The following is an 18,758-nucleotide window of genomic DNA, read 5'->3' on the forward strand; positions in this document are numbered from 1 at the left end:
GCAAAAATACCTTGAACATACGGGTATAGGAATATGTATTCAAAATGTATTTTATGGCGTCGTAAATTCGGTGACAGCGAAAAAATATCTTGAATTTTTATGAATTATGTGTTTGGGCAAAGAATCACACGATTGTACTTGCATACTTGGGCTTTAATGTTCTTGTTTCTTGTTTGTTGTTTGTTCAAGTAGAGTTCTTCAGGTGACTTGGTAAACTTGATGAGTATGTGTGTTCGTGTGACTTTGGCGGAGGTTTGAAATTTGCTGTGGTTTTGTAACTGCATTAATGAAAATTCTTAGGCGCAAATCTTTTCCATGATGATTTTAATTTAATTGAAATTTCAATTTTTTACATTAAATTTTTACACCATTTGGTCCTCAATAGAATTATGAATTTACAGGTTGAATTCCATCTAATTTAACATGCGCGTCACGTCCGATTCGTGCGATTACCTTGTCTTCTTTATAAGCATAATGTAATAACTCGCCGAGCATAAAAGCAGTACAAGGTCAACCGGCGAGTCGACAAGTGAAAACCAAAACTTATTATTATTATTACGTTTCACGCGTATATCGTATATTACGCATTGGCATTATTTGTGTTATTTATATTCGGTCGTGACTAATTTATTCCACGTGTGTGTGTAATGCAAAAAATCAATATCTGATTATCTATTTTGTTATTCCAATGAGTCAATCTATATATAGCTTCAATCATTTGAATGTTGGTCTGGTTGTAACAAGTTTGAGCCTGAATTAACATACGATCAACGAGATAAACTTGTTTGTGTTTTTTTGGTCGCTGCTTTGAATTGCTTTGAATGTCGAAATATGTTACACACGCTCGTGGGAAACTTTCCATGTTTACGTCGGGTTATTTTTGGCGAGTAATTATTCCATTAAATCTATAATAATGTCGGGTCAAGTAGAATCACACTCTGCGGCTATCAATGACGCATGAATACACAACGCAACGCAATGCATACTTGACAATTGTAACAATTTCGTCTTATATCGAGAAATTATTAAAATATTTATCTATAAGTACGTGATTCATGACTTTTAGGACTATGTAATAACTTGTCCAATTGTGGTTAGAAATTAATTCGCCTGCGGGGATATTTCATCATTCTTGCTCGCTTATTACGGCCTGCACGGCATGTAGTTGTGCTGTTGTTGTAGTTATTTGTGATTTCGACCAGATTGCTTTTGCTATCGTCATGTTTGTTTTCTATTCCTGCGTGAATCGATTGCGCTAACAGGAAAAGCATGATGTCTCGTGCGGCGTGACGCGAATCGTGCACGCGACCCGCCAATAACAACAAATTACAAAATGAACTTGTCACCGGACACGCAGCGGGACAAATGAAAATGAGTCAACCGAGAAGCACACAAAAACAGAATTGTGTACGGGGAGTAATTTGAACAATTTGAAGCCACTTGTCATAAATTTAAACTGATACGCTAATCATGCTAATCGTTAACGCAACACTAGTGATTATCATTAGTGCGGTAATTATTTACTTTATAAAAGAATAAAATATTACTTTTATTTCGCGTGTGACAGAAATAAATCTTATAGTTTCTGAAAAAATCGATAGAGGCCGCTGCATGTACTAAAACTCGACAAAACTTTCACATTTTATAATAAAAACCGGTTTATATGATAAATAATAATACAAAATGTTAAATTTACTTATTTAAATATTTATTGACAGTGATGGATTAATTTTGTTTTTGTTCTCTGATTTGTTTGTTTAGTTTTGATTGAAATTTGTTATCGTTCTCGGTTCATAGTTCTAGAATAAAGCCATCAGACAATTATTAGCAACATTAGCGTGTTTATGCGATTGTATAACATGTATGCATGTAGAGGAGTTGTTAAGCGAGTATGTGAGTGAGTGTTTGAATGCGCTGCACGTCGTAGAATTCGACCTCGAAATAAATTAAACAAACGCGAACGTCTGCGCCAGCGTGCACTCCATTAATGCGACGACGAATCGCGCGCTATTGTGATTATTATCGCACGACACAAACATTCACACACACACAGAAACTCGAGTATATTTAGTATATGGGTACTAATAAATTGGTTGTGCAATCCTTAAACAAACAAGATATAACTACACTATGACTACAACAAAGTCAAATTGAATTTTAAGCAGTTAAACAGCGTGTTTTTAATTTTTTTTTTTTGTATATTTTTATTATGTCTTTTACTTTGTTTCAATTCCGGTTTCATGAATGGTGTATATAAAACCCACACACGGTGATGAATGTGTGCAATGGCTTGCGGTTAATCTTGAATACTTAAATATTTAATCGGTTTACTGTTGTTGAGTTGGTTAGTCACATCACACGCTTACGATATATTCGACTTTGTTGTCCGACATCGATTCGTATATCCATGTGTGTGTGTGAGTTATGTTGAAAGCATAATGAAGTGCGTCGGATGCGGTCGTGTACACGTACATACTCCTAGATTAATAAATAAGGAGAATTAACGAGTCGGTTGCGGATCGGCGGGTTTTCACTTGGTCACGAGGCACGCATTGCGAGTATCGGAGAATATCCAATGCCAACCAGCAACTCGCTCATGCATGATGCTGGAAATTGTATGTTTTGTGTGAGTGAGTTGTGTGTTTGCACGATTTGAATTTCGTGTCGTGAATTATTGACCTTACGCGCGTTCTATGCAGGATGTTGGATGTGATTATGTTATATTAGCTTTCACATTTGCATTTTAGTTTAGTTTAACTGGAATCTAGATTATTTATTTATAGTTTCGCGAAAATGTTAGTAAATGTCTTTATTTCTTTTATTTTATTTTTTGATATTTCACCGCAAAGCCGTGTTAATTACATAAATAGAAATTTTATTTAAAAAACATTTTATATCGATTATTTAGAACAAAACAGAATAGGATTCCGATTTTCTCCGCCAAAATTGAACCCATGAACTATGTTTCTTGCCTAATTTCATTGTTGCGTGGTGTTTGTTGATGTTTGTCGTGTTTTGAGCTGCAATTTATAATTGTTTACGCTCAAAAGCGCAATGTACAGTTGAGTTCAGTTCGGTTAAGTTCAATTTCGGCTATCATGCTGCTGGCGGCGGCGCCCCGAGTGCCAATAAAACAGCAACAACTTCATAACGCTGCAGCACACAACTCAACTGCACTTACACATGGCCACGCGAACAGTTTTAACTACATCAACAGCATGCGCATGGATGTAGAATGTTTGCAACAATAACAAACATTGATGAAGAGCCCGCGAGTTGCAGCCGCCGTTGTTCATGCACCGCGAACCAGTTCGCGGCGGTTCTCGCTTTCCGCTTATTTATTGCTCGCCGGCTGGCGGGCTGGCGAAACTAAATCAACAGTTGCACAAAGTTGCATTGCGCACCACAGCCAACATACAACAACGACGACTAACTGAGTTGCTAGTGTTACTAGAAATAACAACTGGATTTATATCTTCAACGACTTCAACAAGGAAATTTACTATTTTCCTCTGCTACGTTTAAAACTATAAGAAATAATAAATATTTCTGTTAAAAGTTATAATAAATTAAGAATAACGCGTGTTTTTAATTTTTTTTATAATTTTTTATTGTTAAGGTCATTGAAAGTCAAGCATTGATGATATTTTTTTATCATCCGTCATTAAAGTGTCTCAACCTGTAGTTTAAACAATGATGTTAAAAAAAAGACGCTCACAAACGTATCATTATAAAAATAAAAATAAATAAAAACGATTGTGAAGGCTGAACTCGCGGTTATGAAGCCATTTTACCCACATACACACAAGAATACTGCGTTTATTATGCCTGCATGTGAGATATTTCCTGATATGTGTGTGTGTGTTACGTTTGTACCTATGTAAAATCAAATTAAACTAGAGTGCGGCCATTTAAAAACGCGCTCCGCTTAGAACAATACCGCGCGCGCGGGGCGAAACAATGCACAATACAGTCGTGAATAGAATTTACATTGTACCGCGCCGAATAACACCGCCGTCTCCCGACAATACAACAATGAAATTGCCATTGAGTTAGACGGAATTTAATTGTCTCGGCGCGGAGCTGGGCGGTCGCCGCGTGCAGCAGAAAAAAAAACCGCGTGCGAAATTGCTATCGCCATCAAGCGTACTTATATATTGTTCAACAATTCACACACACACACATACACATACTGGTACTAGGAGCATAACAATATTAAACAATAAGCATGAAAATAAACACAAAGCACTCGTTGTCTTTTGCACGTAATGTTAAGTGACTTGTTGAGCACTCACTGCGGTTGTTGTGTTTTATTTTTGTGAGTAAATTAAATGTCATTGTCGAGGTTGTTTAACTTTGACTTTTGAACAAAAGTTGCACAACTTCCACGACGCGAATCACCTTGAACACCTTGAAACAAATTTGTCTTTTGTAATTTTTATTACAAATTTAATTATTTATTGCAGACATTTTCATCATTGGTCTCCACCATAGATCTCAACGGAAGTAATCAGCCGGTGGAGTTTCTACTCGACAGAGAATTGTCATTCGCTGATTATAAACATCTCAAACCTTACCAGGTAAGCGCAACTTTTAACTTTTTACTTTTGTAGTCATAATACGACATAAATTCGTTTTGGATGTTGATGTTACGACTTCCTGTTATTTATTACTCTTCTTCGTACAATTTTTGCGGTCCAAAGTTTAACGCATCTGGCGTCTTGAATTTCTTATTTAATTTATTCGAAAATAATTTTTTGAATATTAGTCATTTCCGCTGTTGCTTGCGGTTGATTGTAAAAAGTTGAAAGAAGCCTCTGGCGATACATATGTATTACATAAATATTTGCGCTGTGTGACTAATTGAGTAATTATTATTTATAACTTGCTACACAGTCATAATAATTATTTTTGCAGAAATTTAATTCATAGCTCGTCTCTGATAAACATAGCAAGTGTGCGATTAGAAAACCACTTCCTGTTGTGATAGAATTCGATTTAATCATTCATCAGTGTATACTACTTGGATTTCGGTTCGATTAGTCACGAGAAAAGTAAACTCTCGCATGATGCGCTCAGGTGTAGATATTTTCATGCGCGTCTGGTTTCGTGTTTCATGTTTCACGTCTCTCATGTGTCTCTCACGTGGAATTACACCGGTGAGCGTAAAATTCGATCCGCTGCGGCGAACGAAAGTGCATGCGAGACATTCGAGCACACACGCTGTGTAAACTGTTAACTGCAGAACACTACATAAGCCAGAGAATATGTGTACGTAGCAATAGCAATATAAATAAGGATATGTGGTACGTGGTGTGCATGTGCAGCGTGGAACGAGGTCGCCTGCGGTTGACCTTTCACTTTAATCGTCACACATAAATTTGTCGTATAAATAAAACCAGCACACATGCGATGCGCCAACAAAAATCATATCTACTAGTCATGCGTATGTTGGTGTAAGTTGTATGCTGTTTAATTCCCGGCTCGTAACGAGCTCGTAATGACTTCCTATTTTAGAAAAGCAAATTATTCAACTGCAACGCGATGCAAGATTTCATGCTGGTAGTGGTTCTGTAATTTTATAGACGGCATTAATGAATGTTATCATTGAGCAAGCTGATTAGCACTTAATTGCTGTTTGGTTTGTGTAGCTAGTCAAACAATCGAGTTATTAGTGTTCTAGAAATATTTATCTAGAGTTTGCGGTTCATTTTTCAACAGTTGTTCAATAAATCATCGAAAATTTATCGATAAAACTATTTAAGTAATACTTAATTATTGAGACTTTTGCTTTGATAACTCATGACAAGATAATCCGATTTAAGTACAATCAAAACATCACTTACTACGTAATACATATTTGGAATTTCTATTGACTCTGATTGGCATATGATAAAGAAACATAATGAATTCGTCACGAATCCAGCACCTGACGCCTACGTGTTGCATGCAGTTTGAAAATTCAGTCAATATCAGTCCGTAGATAACGATATATTTACATAATGATTAATTGGGTACTTGTATGTCTGATAAACAAAAACAAGTATGTACTACGCCAGCAGTATTTTTATTTTACTACTAAACAAGCACCAAAACGATTTATTTTTAATCGAATTATAGTTAAATAGGAAATTATCTCGGTGTGCGTAAGAATTGTACGAGATAAAGTGGTCAACGTCAAAACAGCCCGAGATAATAATAGCTGACATGTGCAAACGTTGCGTGCGCATTTGCATGAAAAACTGTGGCTTTAATGATCTGAACGTCTATTTATTAATAGCTGGTAGTGCATGACACATGACACATGATATCGCAAAGTATTTCAGGCGATAATAAAGTTTCTAAATATTTAAATAATTGATAAATATAAATTTTGCTGAATATTTTTAATAATAAGCCGTGAAATTTTATTAATGGACAAATAAAGACCATGATTAAATTTTTTTTATAAATCTTCTCGTGTTCTGTCATCAGAAGCGCGTAGTCATTTTTCACATCAAGTTTTTGACACTTTTAGCCATGCTTTGTGCGATACGCAGGCCTCACATTACGTTTTATATCATTTTTCTCGTCTGGTGCCTGGTTGATGTGATGCTCTCGGGAATGCGAATGTGGAAGCGAAGAAGGAAACGAGACGCGACAGATCAGGCTCAACAGGTTATTGCTTTTGCGCAATTTCTCTCAAAACTGGCACAGAAGTGACAAACGTCAGTCACTCAACTTCGCACACTATTACTTATAGTGGATGGCAAACAGATATCTAGGAAATGATTCATTCATGAATCGATTCAACAGTTTAACTTTCAAAAGTCCTTAGAAAAAATATCAGCTTCACACAGTAATTATAAATAGCCGTCGGAAGGTACGAAAATAAACCGTGAATCGATAGCGCGAGCCTGAATTAATGATGACAATTCATTCGTCATGTGCTCGATTGCGGCGTGTGTCACTGCACTGTCCACAGCGCAATTAATATTTAATAAATGACGTTCATCGAGCGCTCGACGACCGGAGCGCCGGTCGTTCAGCTCGAATGCACTTACCACGTCCATCGATATCAATTTAAAATGCAAACCATGGTTAACAGTCCGGTAACTATCGGGTTCCGAGCAAAGTTTCTGATTGCGATTGGCATGTGAGTCATCGTACACAACTCATATTTACTACAATCATGATTTTTTATTCTGTTGTTATAGGGCTTAATTATTCCGTTATTGATGTTTTTGTCGTTACGTTGCTTTGTGATTAAATGTATCTGAACGGTCTGAACTTTCAATGCTTGAAGTCATTGACGCCATGCTCTAATCCAGCAAGAAATTGCAAGCAAATTGATTTAGAAATTGGCTTTTGTCTTTTCATAATTGCGTTTAAACTTTATGTGTTATTTTCTTTTAGCGTTTTACAGCTTGATTAGTTTACGTAATTAGATTTTTTTCTCGAACATTTAATAGGTAAACTCGTTAGGAGCGTAAAAGTTGATAATATCGGTAATATCCGGAAGAGTGGCGCTCGTTGGCCTATAAAACAAATAGCGACTAATTAGAAAATAGCGGAAAACGCCTTGATATGTTATGTCGCGTCTGCAGATTCTATGACTAATCTATGATTGCTTAACAGAGGTCAGAAATGTTAAAAATTAATTTTGACAATGTAAAAAATGTAAAAAGTTTGCATAGCTGAGTTAAATACCAGGTGGAGGTTAGAGCTTGCTGGGTTTGAGTTATTATTGCTGTTAATGCCTCTAATGGCATCCGCGATGCATGCAGAAACCGTACGCGCACTTGCGGTTACGAATTGCGTTTACAGTTAGTTTATAATTAACGTTTTCTTGCGCCAACGAGGCGGTGCGGTTTTTGCGGCGGGTTCTTTCACCGACCATGGATGAATTGCACTTGCTTTTGTCGATAAACATTTCACATTCGTTTCTATTTCTTGTATTTGACCGAATAATGTATGTCTAACAATGATTTTGTCAAAAACAAGATATGAATATGTGAATGTAAAGATTTCAGCGATGTTTTTGATTCAAATATAAAAGTTGATCGAAGAAAACACAAGTGGAAAATGACTTTTCCTCTCGCTGCTGCTTTCTTTGATTCGAAAACAAACGATAGAAATAAATTCATTCGTTTTTGTAAAGTTTGCGCACAGCAGAATGCTGAATCGGTTATTTTTCCGTTGCTCCACGCCGCGGTTTATTCAGCTAGGTGGAAGGAAATTTATGAGGGAACTCATCGGTTAGGTAAACAAGTTAGGAGAGTTTCCACCGCTCGTGCAAACTCGCCGTCAACTGGAAACTTGTGTAACGAGAAAACTTGACACGTCGAGAATTTGAAGAAGAGGAAAAAAACGAAATGAAAACAACTCACAGAGTTTGCGACTTTTACATGAAAATGTAATTAATCAAACTGCCAACTACCGAAGAGCAGGATTAAAGTTTAATTGCGCTGCATGCGTAGTTTTTCGATTTTTAAATCAATGTGCCACATTAATGTTAATTATATTTGTAGTTGGGAAGAGTAGAAAATGTTTTATGTTGGCTATAATGACAAAAGTTTAATACTTTGAAATTTTGAATGTTTTGAATGCTCGAATGTGGATATGAACACGAACCGCCGCCGACAAGTTGGCAAAGTTGGGTGAAACTTGCGCGCGGCGGCAACTTTGGAAACTCAAACTTGTTTGCGCCGCGTTTTTCTCCTTTTGCGCACGGAAAACAACTTTGTCTCGCAACTCGCCCCCGAGAAACAGCGCAAAGTTGGAAGGAGGCGGCGCAAATCTTTTTGTGCGGAAAATATTTTCGCCCGCGCGCAAAGTTTCGATTTTAAGATGAGTTTTTATTTCTTTGCGCTTCGAAAACACTGGAAAACACGCAAACTTTTCAAGTTGCCAAGTTTTCCAAGTTTAAGAATCGCTGTCTCCCTCTTGGGGACATTTTCACTCGGGCTGAGTGAAAAGTTCCATTCCGTTTTAATTGCGGACTGAAATAGAATTAATTTGTTCGCGTTCAAAGTTTTCGTAGGTGACAAAAAGAACAATCAGAGATCATCATAATGTGATCAGTTTGAGGCGAAACTTTTCAATTAAAAATTTTGCTTTGAATTGAATTGCAAATTGCATTGGTTTTTCTCTTCGTGCAAAATTCAATTTCAATAAATTATTCACTGACATGCGAGTGCCAGGTCATAAAGTAAAACTAAGACGGCATGAATGTAAGCCAACGCTTCGCAGGCGTTGTACGCGCGCACTTTTTTGTATTTTTTACTTTTATATTTATCGACTTCTCTGATTACGAGTTACCAATTCGCATAATGTGGCCGTGGCACGGTTCTGCACGTCGGGTTGGTCGCGTTATCATCGCCGTTTCGGAACATGACTATCGACTCTCCGGCGCAGAATAATGCCTGCATGTGAAAGCAAGTTTTGCGGCTCGCGCGCATTTTCTTAGAAAATGCACCGGTGTTCTCGTGCCGTGTCACGCCATACATGGTCAAACCGCCGACCACGCCGACGTGCAACATGCGATCGGGAATGATGCATTATCCACTGCGACCGCAAATGAGCTTACAAACTGGATTCTCGAAAGTGGATGAAGCCAAACTGAAAGTATACAAATAGGGAAGAAGCTTACGCCAGCATTAACCAACTACAATATAATCACATTTTTAATTTTATCTTGTTTTTATATTTTTAATGATTTTTTTAATTTTTTTGCAGGATTGGGATTCAAAAATACCTGGCGCAAGAGATTACCCGGAACTGCGACAGGCTGTCAAACGATGGGCAGAACAACAGGATGGACAACGCATCCTGCTGGCGACGCCTAGTGTTTTGGTGGGTTATCGCGTCGAGGTGTATCGCGCCGAGGGCACCACGCAATGGTACACCGCCGTTATCGTCGGCTACAACGAAGCTACAAGGGTAAGCGAATTTTTTACATTTACGTAAATTATGCGATGACACATTTATGTAGTGAAACGACTAAGAAGACTAGCAGCATGATGAATAATACAATATATTTAACATATTCTACATGTTGCGATTTTGCTATTGCATGGACAGCTCCTATGAATATTCATAGCTTTCCTGCGCAGATTAGACTTTTGACGTGTCTGTCTTTTTGTTTTGGTTGCGTCGACGCCAACGCGCCGCAAGATAATGAATTATGTATCACCTTTACATGGACGTGCATGTTTATATTACTTACATGCTTAAATTTACTCTAGGAAGTATCGACGCGTCGTGTGTAAACAGTTACAATCTCGCCATTTACGCGCGCCGAATTAGTTCAATTAGAGTCGGATGCGTCGACGCCGTGCGCTGCGTTTAAATAAAATAAACGCACATGTAGACATCAGACGCATTTTAATGCGAATGCAAAAACCGAGGCATCGAAGCGTCCGCGAGGTCGTAAACATGGGAACTTTATGCAGGAATTCCGGAATTTCGCGCGAACTGGGTTCGTGTTGCGTTACATGTTGATCTTTTTGTAGACTAATGTTGGAAATGTTGCCGTCGAAATCCAAATGCTACGAAAATAAATGCTCGCGCCGTGCCGGTCGTTTTTCATGTTATGCGAGATGTATGAAAAGTGTGCACATGCGGAATAATTTCGTAAATATTTTCGAACAAGGCTAAACCGAGTTGGAGTTGGTGGTTTATAATTTCGCGAATGTAAATAAATCGAGCGTTTCACGTGCTTTTCTCCTGAAATGTCTACAGTTTCAGTTGGAAATATGTTGCTATGTAAATTATTTACCTGTTTATTTGAATAATTCACATTAGGTAGAATTTTGGTTAGTATAATTCATATTTAATTATAATAATTTTCGTTTTATGCACTCACTGAAACTGCAGTTAATTAATTTCGTTAATGAATAACCTTTGCAGTCGTGAACTATTTTTAATTATTTTCGAGTTTCTAATTAACTTTATTATGCTTTAAACATTGTTACAATAACACAAAAAAACTGATTTTTTACGAAGCAATTACTTTTTCTTTCTTTTCGCGTGTTTTTGTTGGAGTTTGACATAAAAGACTTCCTCGACTACCGTTTTCTCTGCTGCTTTTCTTTAGTTAGTTCCGTTTTAATTTTCTAATTTTTTACCCTGAGTCAAAGAAATAAAAGCTGCGAGTTGAAAACAAACATCATTAGAAAAAAAGCGCAGAAAATGAAATATAAGACAAGGCGTTGTTCGTACCACCGCTCAAGGGCTTAATTTATTAAAATTTACGTCGGAAAAGTTTGCCCGTTTGCCGACATTGGAAAAGTTGAACCACCCGAAGTTGGTATTGATTAAGTAATTAAACTTGTTTTCCCGACTTTGCCCCGGGAAACCAAACAAAAAGTCAACCCGTCTCAATAGGGGATTAAAATTGCGACACGATGAGAGAAAAAAAAACCTTCTCTTCTTCTTCAGAAAGGAATTAATGAGCGAATTGACATTCGAAAATATTAAAGCCGGGGTGGTATCTAATTGTCACTTTGATGTGAATCGAAATTAATTGGTTTTATAATTAGTTTTATCGAGTTGAAAGTAAATTTATTGCTAAAAGCATGGAAAAACCGACGCGATTTGCAAGTCAAACGAAAAACGTTACTGAAAAGCGAAAGTTGTTAATAAAAATTAGATTCAAGCGTCATTGGGAATATTTTATTACTTAACTGATATTATTAACCGCAAAACACGAATCTCCCAAGCAGGAACTACATTCTTCCATGCTAATGTTAACGATACTGAAATGTTAATGTTGGAATTAATTTCTGTGAGTGTGTGTTGTGTTGTGTTGTGAAATTGTGGATATTGGACCTAGGCGATAATGAATTCTAACGTTATTCGCTTTACCGCAGAATGCGCTCGTTTTATTTTTATTACAACAAAAGCGCCCGTATCTTGTTTACAACCGACATATTTTTCATAATAAACGAGTAGGCAGTTACTATGATAAGTGGCATTTAGCTGCGGCGCGCCATGCACGCGCTAAAATTGTAAAAAAAAAGTTACAAAGTTTTGCCCGTAAATTATGCAAATGCGCAGCACTATAATGAGACGCAATCGATATTCTAGTTTCGCGCATATTTTAGCATGCCTAATGGACGTGAAATTAAATTACACGCGACATGCATGGGCGAATCGATCGCGTCATCGACAATTAAAACAATGAAATTTTCTATTGCAATCACAACGACGGAATTGAATGGACTATAAAAACCCGACTGGCGATATCGTAATGTTTATGAAATTTATCGCTGTGTTTGTTTTGAAAATTAATTTCGTGTTGTGTTTACTTTCCGCTAATGTTTATCTAACTTGATGGGTGTGTTTTCGAAACAAAAGTTTTTGTTTTTCGAACTCCCGTTAGATGCAAACGTACGCGTTAATAATGTTTTGTGGGTGAATGTGTGCATTAATGTGTTGGTTGCGCCCCGACGAAAGTTGGTAAACGCTTGCGGGAAGTCGGAAACTCGGGAAACTAAAATGGGGCGCGCGTCGAGGGGGATGAAACTCGAACTCTGTGGAGCGCGCTGAGAATTGTCGGGGAAATTCAATTAAAATCCGACTGAAGCGTTGCTGAAACTTTGTTCCAATTTCGTGGCGAGTTTTCGCAACACGTGAGTGCATTTTTTCTATGTGGATATCCTTGCTTTTCGAGTCCTTGCTTAGAAAAAGAGAAAAGTGTGGTTTTTGTTGACCGCGCGTAAAACCACCGGAGAAAATTGAACTTTGCGCCACAAACATTGTGTGAATGAAGTGTGCAAGGACTATTTTTAGTTTTTTTTTGATGAAAATACGCAGAAAATAACAAAAAAACTAATTTTTGTTTAATTGCAAAACTTTATAAAATTTCCTTGTTTTTCACAGGACCTGACCGTCACGGATGATACCGTGCTGGAAGAACACAACGAAGACCCGACACTGGTGCAGATGCGCCTCATCGGTGACGGAGGTGAGTTTAATAATTAATCACGACTTCTATTCTCTTTGGTCCTGTATTCGGTTTCGATGGGCGGTGGTAATCTGACTCATCCGGCATCATTAATTTGTGCTGCCCTTTGACATTCCGGCGATAAAAGCAGACTAACATTATTTTTCTTCTTACCGCGCAATCTATAACTACAGCACTGACCTTTATTTGACCTTCGACGAGTATAATAGCTTACATTTTAACTTTTTAATTCCATCTTCTGAATAGAATAGTGTATAATTAATTAATTACGTTTTATTTATGGTAATTAATGACATCACTTCCATTGATTCATTCATGTTATTCAAGTAGTTGATATCAATTTTTATCAATTTTTAAGTACATACTTAAAATTGAGGACATAACTTGCGTCATTGATAAATTGATAAAGTTTATCTTGTCTGAGAATATAATTTTTTTTTTATTTTTGACGGAAACTCAATGTAATAGGGTATAAAATAACTTTTTGCGAATCTTGAGTAATTCCAATGAAAAGGTAATTGAAGCGTGTGCGGTGTGTGCGCTTGAGTTTAATGATTCGAGTCGTTTAATCGCTTTAATCTTTGAAATTTTATATTTTACAATCGAGCGCTCTTTTTATGCTTCTCGTAAACATGAGTATTTTTATAAGTGTAATAAAAGTTTTCTTTCTCCGGTCAGGATAAAATTTTTATCGACAGGAATTTTCTTAATATGTACCTAAATAAATTGATTTAATAATGTTGTATTTTTTTAATTTGTAATTTCAGTTGTGGAATCAATAATGCGCGGTGAAAACGTCGGAATTACACCACGCCGTTCACGTTCGACAGTTCTGCAAGCCCAGCAACAGCACCACCAGCAAACGGTAAGTCATTTCGTCTCTCATTCTATGCGCGCATATCAATTCTCCACGGACTCGTAAGCAGAATGCTAAACGTCGCGTTTTCCACTTAATCCCAATAGCGTTGTGCGGCTCCGCGCATGCTATTGACATTTACCATCTATTGACGATTACAATCCGTGTCATTGCACAACCGTGACTTCCGCATTTTCGCGGAAACTTTGCTTTGAAGATTTTCCGCAGGCGCATTAGTAATCATGCGACTGGTGCATTTGACATTCAAGTGAATCTCTTCTCCTCTGGTGTTTATTCGTGTTTTATGATTTCTACATAAACTCGCTTAATTTGATTTGATTTGATTTAGATTCAGTTATTGCTTTTATATTCTGCGCCTGGTGTCGTCGTTGGGTTGGTCTCTCGTCGCGTGTTGTGCTATTAAATGTAATCATATAATGCATTCGACATGCGACGTACAGCTGGCCGTTCACTTCTTTAATCATTTCATTCACGATTTCCGCTTGCACCGCAGTTAGTGGAATAATTCTCGTCACTTCTTTGTACTTCGTCAACGCGCAAGTGCATAAAACTCGCGCGCCGATTTTGCAATCGCCGGCGTATTCAATTGCGTCTTGCCGTGAGGAAATGTGTACTTAAAAACACATCAAATCTCGCCTACCGCGCCGAGTATCGCGGATCATGGAGTGAAAGTACTTATGTATTAAACTTTGTGTAATACTCTGAATATAATTTTTATTTTTTGCTTATATGCCATGATAATACATTAACTATCGTCTTAAATTAATTATTAACTGAATTTAATTCAGGTTTTTTGTTAAAATAACATGAATAGTTAAATTGACAAGTTTTGCACGTGGCGTGAAGGCATTTATATATTTTTTGAAGTGAATCGAAGGTAAAAAGTAAATATAAAAATTAATTTCAGGTTTATTTTTAAATTTCATAATTTTTGCGTGTTTTGAGACAATTTTTCATTTTTTTTTGCTCAAATTTTTGTTCTCTTTAGAATTTAAAATGTTTTTAAAATTTGATTTAGATTTTAAATTGATGCGAATAAAAGTGAATGAATTTGCAATTGGTTTAAGAATATAGTAATAGCAATTGCATCGCAATTTCGATGTAAATCACCGCGTTGAGCGTCGTTTTCTTCCAGCCTTTCTTGACTGATTATCCTAACAGTAAATCCGTGCGCATGTGAATTGCATAGCTTCGCCGAGTGTGACTGCGCGCGCGAAATGACTAACTGCGAAATAGAAATCTCGATGCGCGCGCCTTATTAAAGCAAAATGCGCGCCCATAAAGCTAAACCGGCGACGTAGTTATTATTAAAGCCGACCTAGCGTTTCATTTCAAGTTTCAACCATGCGTGTGTGTCGAATGTAGAAAGTCTCATGCTGCGCGCGAGCCTCGCAGCCATGGCGGCCATCTTTTTACTACACTGGCAGAGAAGTAGAAGTGCTTCTTTCTTCTTCTTCTCCGCCTTTCCGACTTTAGACTTTATTATATCTCGCCTCCAGCAATAGATAACTTTATGCAAGCGAGCCATCGGCGTAACATGGCCATGTTATTACTAGAAGAGTTTATAACTGCGTTCCAAGTTGGAAGTTACAACTCGCGGCGTCTGCTGCTGCTGCTGCTGCTGCTATTAAAGCCTGGGCCACGGCGATCAAGTCTCTCTCGACTCGTTTTAATCCGCGCTTGTAAAACGTCTGCGTCCTGCAGATGCAGACGCGCGATAGTTGAACGCCGCGGTGCATGTGGTGGTGAAATAAAAGGATTGAATTTGGCGCCACAGGTTGATGACCTCTTCTTATAAATGTATATTTTATATTATAAATCTCTTCAAAAGAAATCTGTTCTCAAATGAAAGCTTTGATCGCTGTGTTATTTTTTTTCCTGTTGTTGGTTTGCGTTAAACTTTTAATTATGTTTGGAAAAACTCTCCGAGGCTGCAAGAAAAATAATTTAAGTTTGAACGGCGGGAAAACTCTGCGAAAGTAATTTATAGTCGTTTTAATTAAACCGCATGGTGAGGCCGACCGCAACCTATCCCTACATAAGCAGTGCGCTTAATTGACGCACGAGCAGGAAAAGCTCGCAGCGTGAAAAGTTTCTTCTCCACCAAGTGAGCTGAGAGAGGCGAAAAACTTTCTGAATGAATTATCGGCGGAACTTTGCGCGAGTTTATACAGTTTATTCGGCGTTCGACTCGAAGACGACCAGGGAAAACTTTTCGCAGCGCCGCCAGAAGTAGGAAAACTTTTGCGCGCCGCACGCGCGGCGTTAAACTTTGACTTGCGTCGGCGACGCCGCCGCTCAAGTCGTAACTGTTCAACTTTTCCTGCCATATTCTTTCTCTATTACCAACTTAGCGACTTGCGAACACTCGCAATAAATAGTTGGGAAACATTCTAGGATGGCGAAAAAGTTTCCCAACCAAATTGACGTCGAGATAAAGAGGGAAACTCAAAGACAAACTCAAACCCGGCTACAGTTGTACGAGACGAAAACTCGGGGACAATGTATGATGTGCGAGCAATGGTTGCAGGGATAAAACTCGCGGAGATGATCTAAGAAAGTTTTAATAGTTTTCTGGCTCGATTCTTAATAGAGTTTAACTGGAAAGTTTCGAATAGTTGGTTGGAATTGTTGATTAAAGCAACTGAAAGTACCAGCGAGTAAAATCGAGAAAAGTATCCGTTAGTCATTACCGTGTAAAACTGTTTTAAACTTCTTTTTTGTTTTGTTTTGCTCATTGAAGTGATGAGTTTTTATTGAGTTTTTTATTTCTTTTTCTTAAAATGAGATTTCTGTTAACTCAGCTTGATTGCATTTCGATTAAATTTGGAAAGTTGTATTTCTGGAAGGCATGAAAACAGGTGGCATGCGTTCCATGTCTGTTATGTTACACAAAAGAACACTAGCCGGGAGTTGATTCACTCCGCAGCCATTGTGTTATTATATATTTTTATTTTATACTCAGTCGTAAATATAAAAGAAGCTGTAAGTGGAGCCGGCAGATAAATGCATTTTATCATCTTCTCTCGTTCTGAAGATGTAACGAAACATGATAGTAAAAAAATTATACATGACATGATCATAATATCTGTCATGATTTTTCTTTTTCATTTTTCATCGCAAAAACAAAGAAATAGTTGAAGTTAATTCAGCAGATGATGTAAAATATTTCCAACTAGCTGTTGCCCGCGACTTCGTTCCGGCAGTGTTTAATAAAAATGTAATTCGTTTTTACTCTCTTGTTCTAGACATACTCGTAGTAAGAGTCAATTCTATCAATAAGATTAGCAATTTTAATTTAAAGAAATTATGCATATAAAGTTTTGTCAATAATGCACTTCAGCGCGCCATCTCGAATTCAACTATTTAACTATAACTATGATTGAATCTCAATGTCAAATTTTATTCTATAGAAAAGAGCTGTTTTGAGGATTTTCCCGGCAATTATTCGAATTTTTCTCACCTTTTAAACCTTCCCTAGACCTCCACGAATAATTCAAGACCAAGATAAGATAAATCCATTCAGCCGTTCTCGAGTTTTAGCGAGACTAACGAACAGCAAATCATTTTTATATATTATTTCCAATAATTTGCATTCTAGAGGTCAATATATTTAAATGACGAAATTTTCACGTATTAAATATGAATGTTGGTCTTTGACCCTCTGCAAGTGCAAGGTGCATTGACTGTTGTGTGGGGATCTCGAACTTGATACTTGGATATTCGGCTACAAAAGCCTGTTCTCTGCGCTGCGAGGGGAAGTAACTAGAGCATATCGGATCGAAACATCCACCGAGCAGCTGGCGATGGCGCGGCTGTTGAGCAATAAAAGGGTTGCACCCTCCGCACACACCCACAGCCAGTTCATTCACTTTGATGCGCCCTGCTCGCCTCTCTTTCATTCCCCGTAGCTTCCACCGAAATTTATAGTTTAGCATTTATCGTACGCAGGAATCAAGTCATTAAATAAACCGGTTTCCTGTGATCGTATCAATTTTTTATGGAACATGTATCAAAAATCATGTTGTGAACAAGTTTTAATTAAATTAAAATGTGGATATTGATAGACTCTTAGGATTTGAGCGGATTTGAAGTGTGACACAATAGAAACTGTTTGTTATTCTTTAATCTTTTGGTGTTCTTTAGAGTTTCTGTGATGTTTGTTAGTCTGTTTGATCTTGGAAGAGATGAGAGGTTTAGAAATAAATTCTTTGCACATCTGTTTCCGCGCTGCATTCACAAATAAGAGAAAAAAATCAAATTAAAGATTAATTTATAAAATTACCTAATATTTGCCTAAAAAAAATACCAACGTAAATAAATATTTACTTGAGGTCAGTTGAATCACAGTTGAAGTGAAAATCGGCGAGTTTGGCGTTGGTGTTACTGTTGGCGATGGCGGCTGCGCCCTGAACCGGTTCGTCCTCGACGGGCGTGCAGCAGGACCGGTCACACGCACGCTCACCCATACTCGCAGCAAAATCCCGTGTACATGCTCCGACATAAATTAAACTGTGTTATGCACACCGACGCGTTCGTGCGCGCCGACGACTGCGATGGCGGCGGCGGCGATTATAAATTGCCTGCGCGCGAATGTGCCGTTTGCTGCTCGTCGTCGTCGTTCGTTCTCCAGTCGATGTATTCCTCGGTGTGTGCACGCCCAGACGGCGCTAACACACAGGAACACGCCGACATTGCTGGCGCGCGTGGTTGGCATACAATTGCGAGTTGGATGCAGCAGACAGCAGGAGAAGAGGAATCGGTCGGTCGGGCGACCGGGTCGTAGCACTCACAAACGCAGCGTTTTCTCTTTGTTCCGCATCGGGCGACATGACCTTCCTCGGGAATCATCATCCACAACAGGAAAAACAAATTTAAACCACAGACGGTACAAAACTCTGATTATCATTCATTCTGTTATGTAATTTTTAT

At 37.9% G+C, this 18,758-nt stretch overlaps 1 protein-coding gene across 1 annotated transcript in view; it reads left to right on the forward strand.

Moving 5' to 3' along the window:
* Nucleotides 1-18,758, forward strand: part of Kdm3 (Lysine demethylase 3) — a 93,731-nt gene that overhangs the window by 34,455 nt on the left and 40,518 nt on the right. Inside the window, 4 exon segments of the mRNA XM_065300470.1 lie at nt 4,467-4,580; nt 9,718-9,921; nt 12,865-12,949; nt 13,717-13,814. Coding sequence (XP_065156542.1) covers nt 4,467-4,580; nt 9,718-9,921; nt 12,865-12,949; nt 13,717-13,814 — 501 coding nt within the window.

This window comes from Atheta coriaria, unplaced genomic scaffold, assembly GCF_025399875.1.
Source record: "Atheta coriaria isolate IRGN ID8LTWV9N9 unplaced genomic scaffold, Caltech_Dcor_3.1 hic_scaffold_4_pilon, whole genome shotgun sequence".
NCBI lineage: Eukaryota > Metazoa > Arthropoda > Insecta > Coleoptera > Staphylinidae > Dalotia > Dalotia coriaria.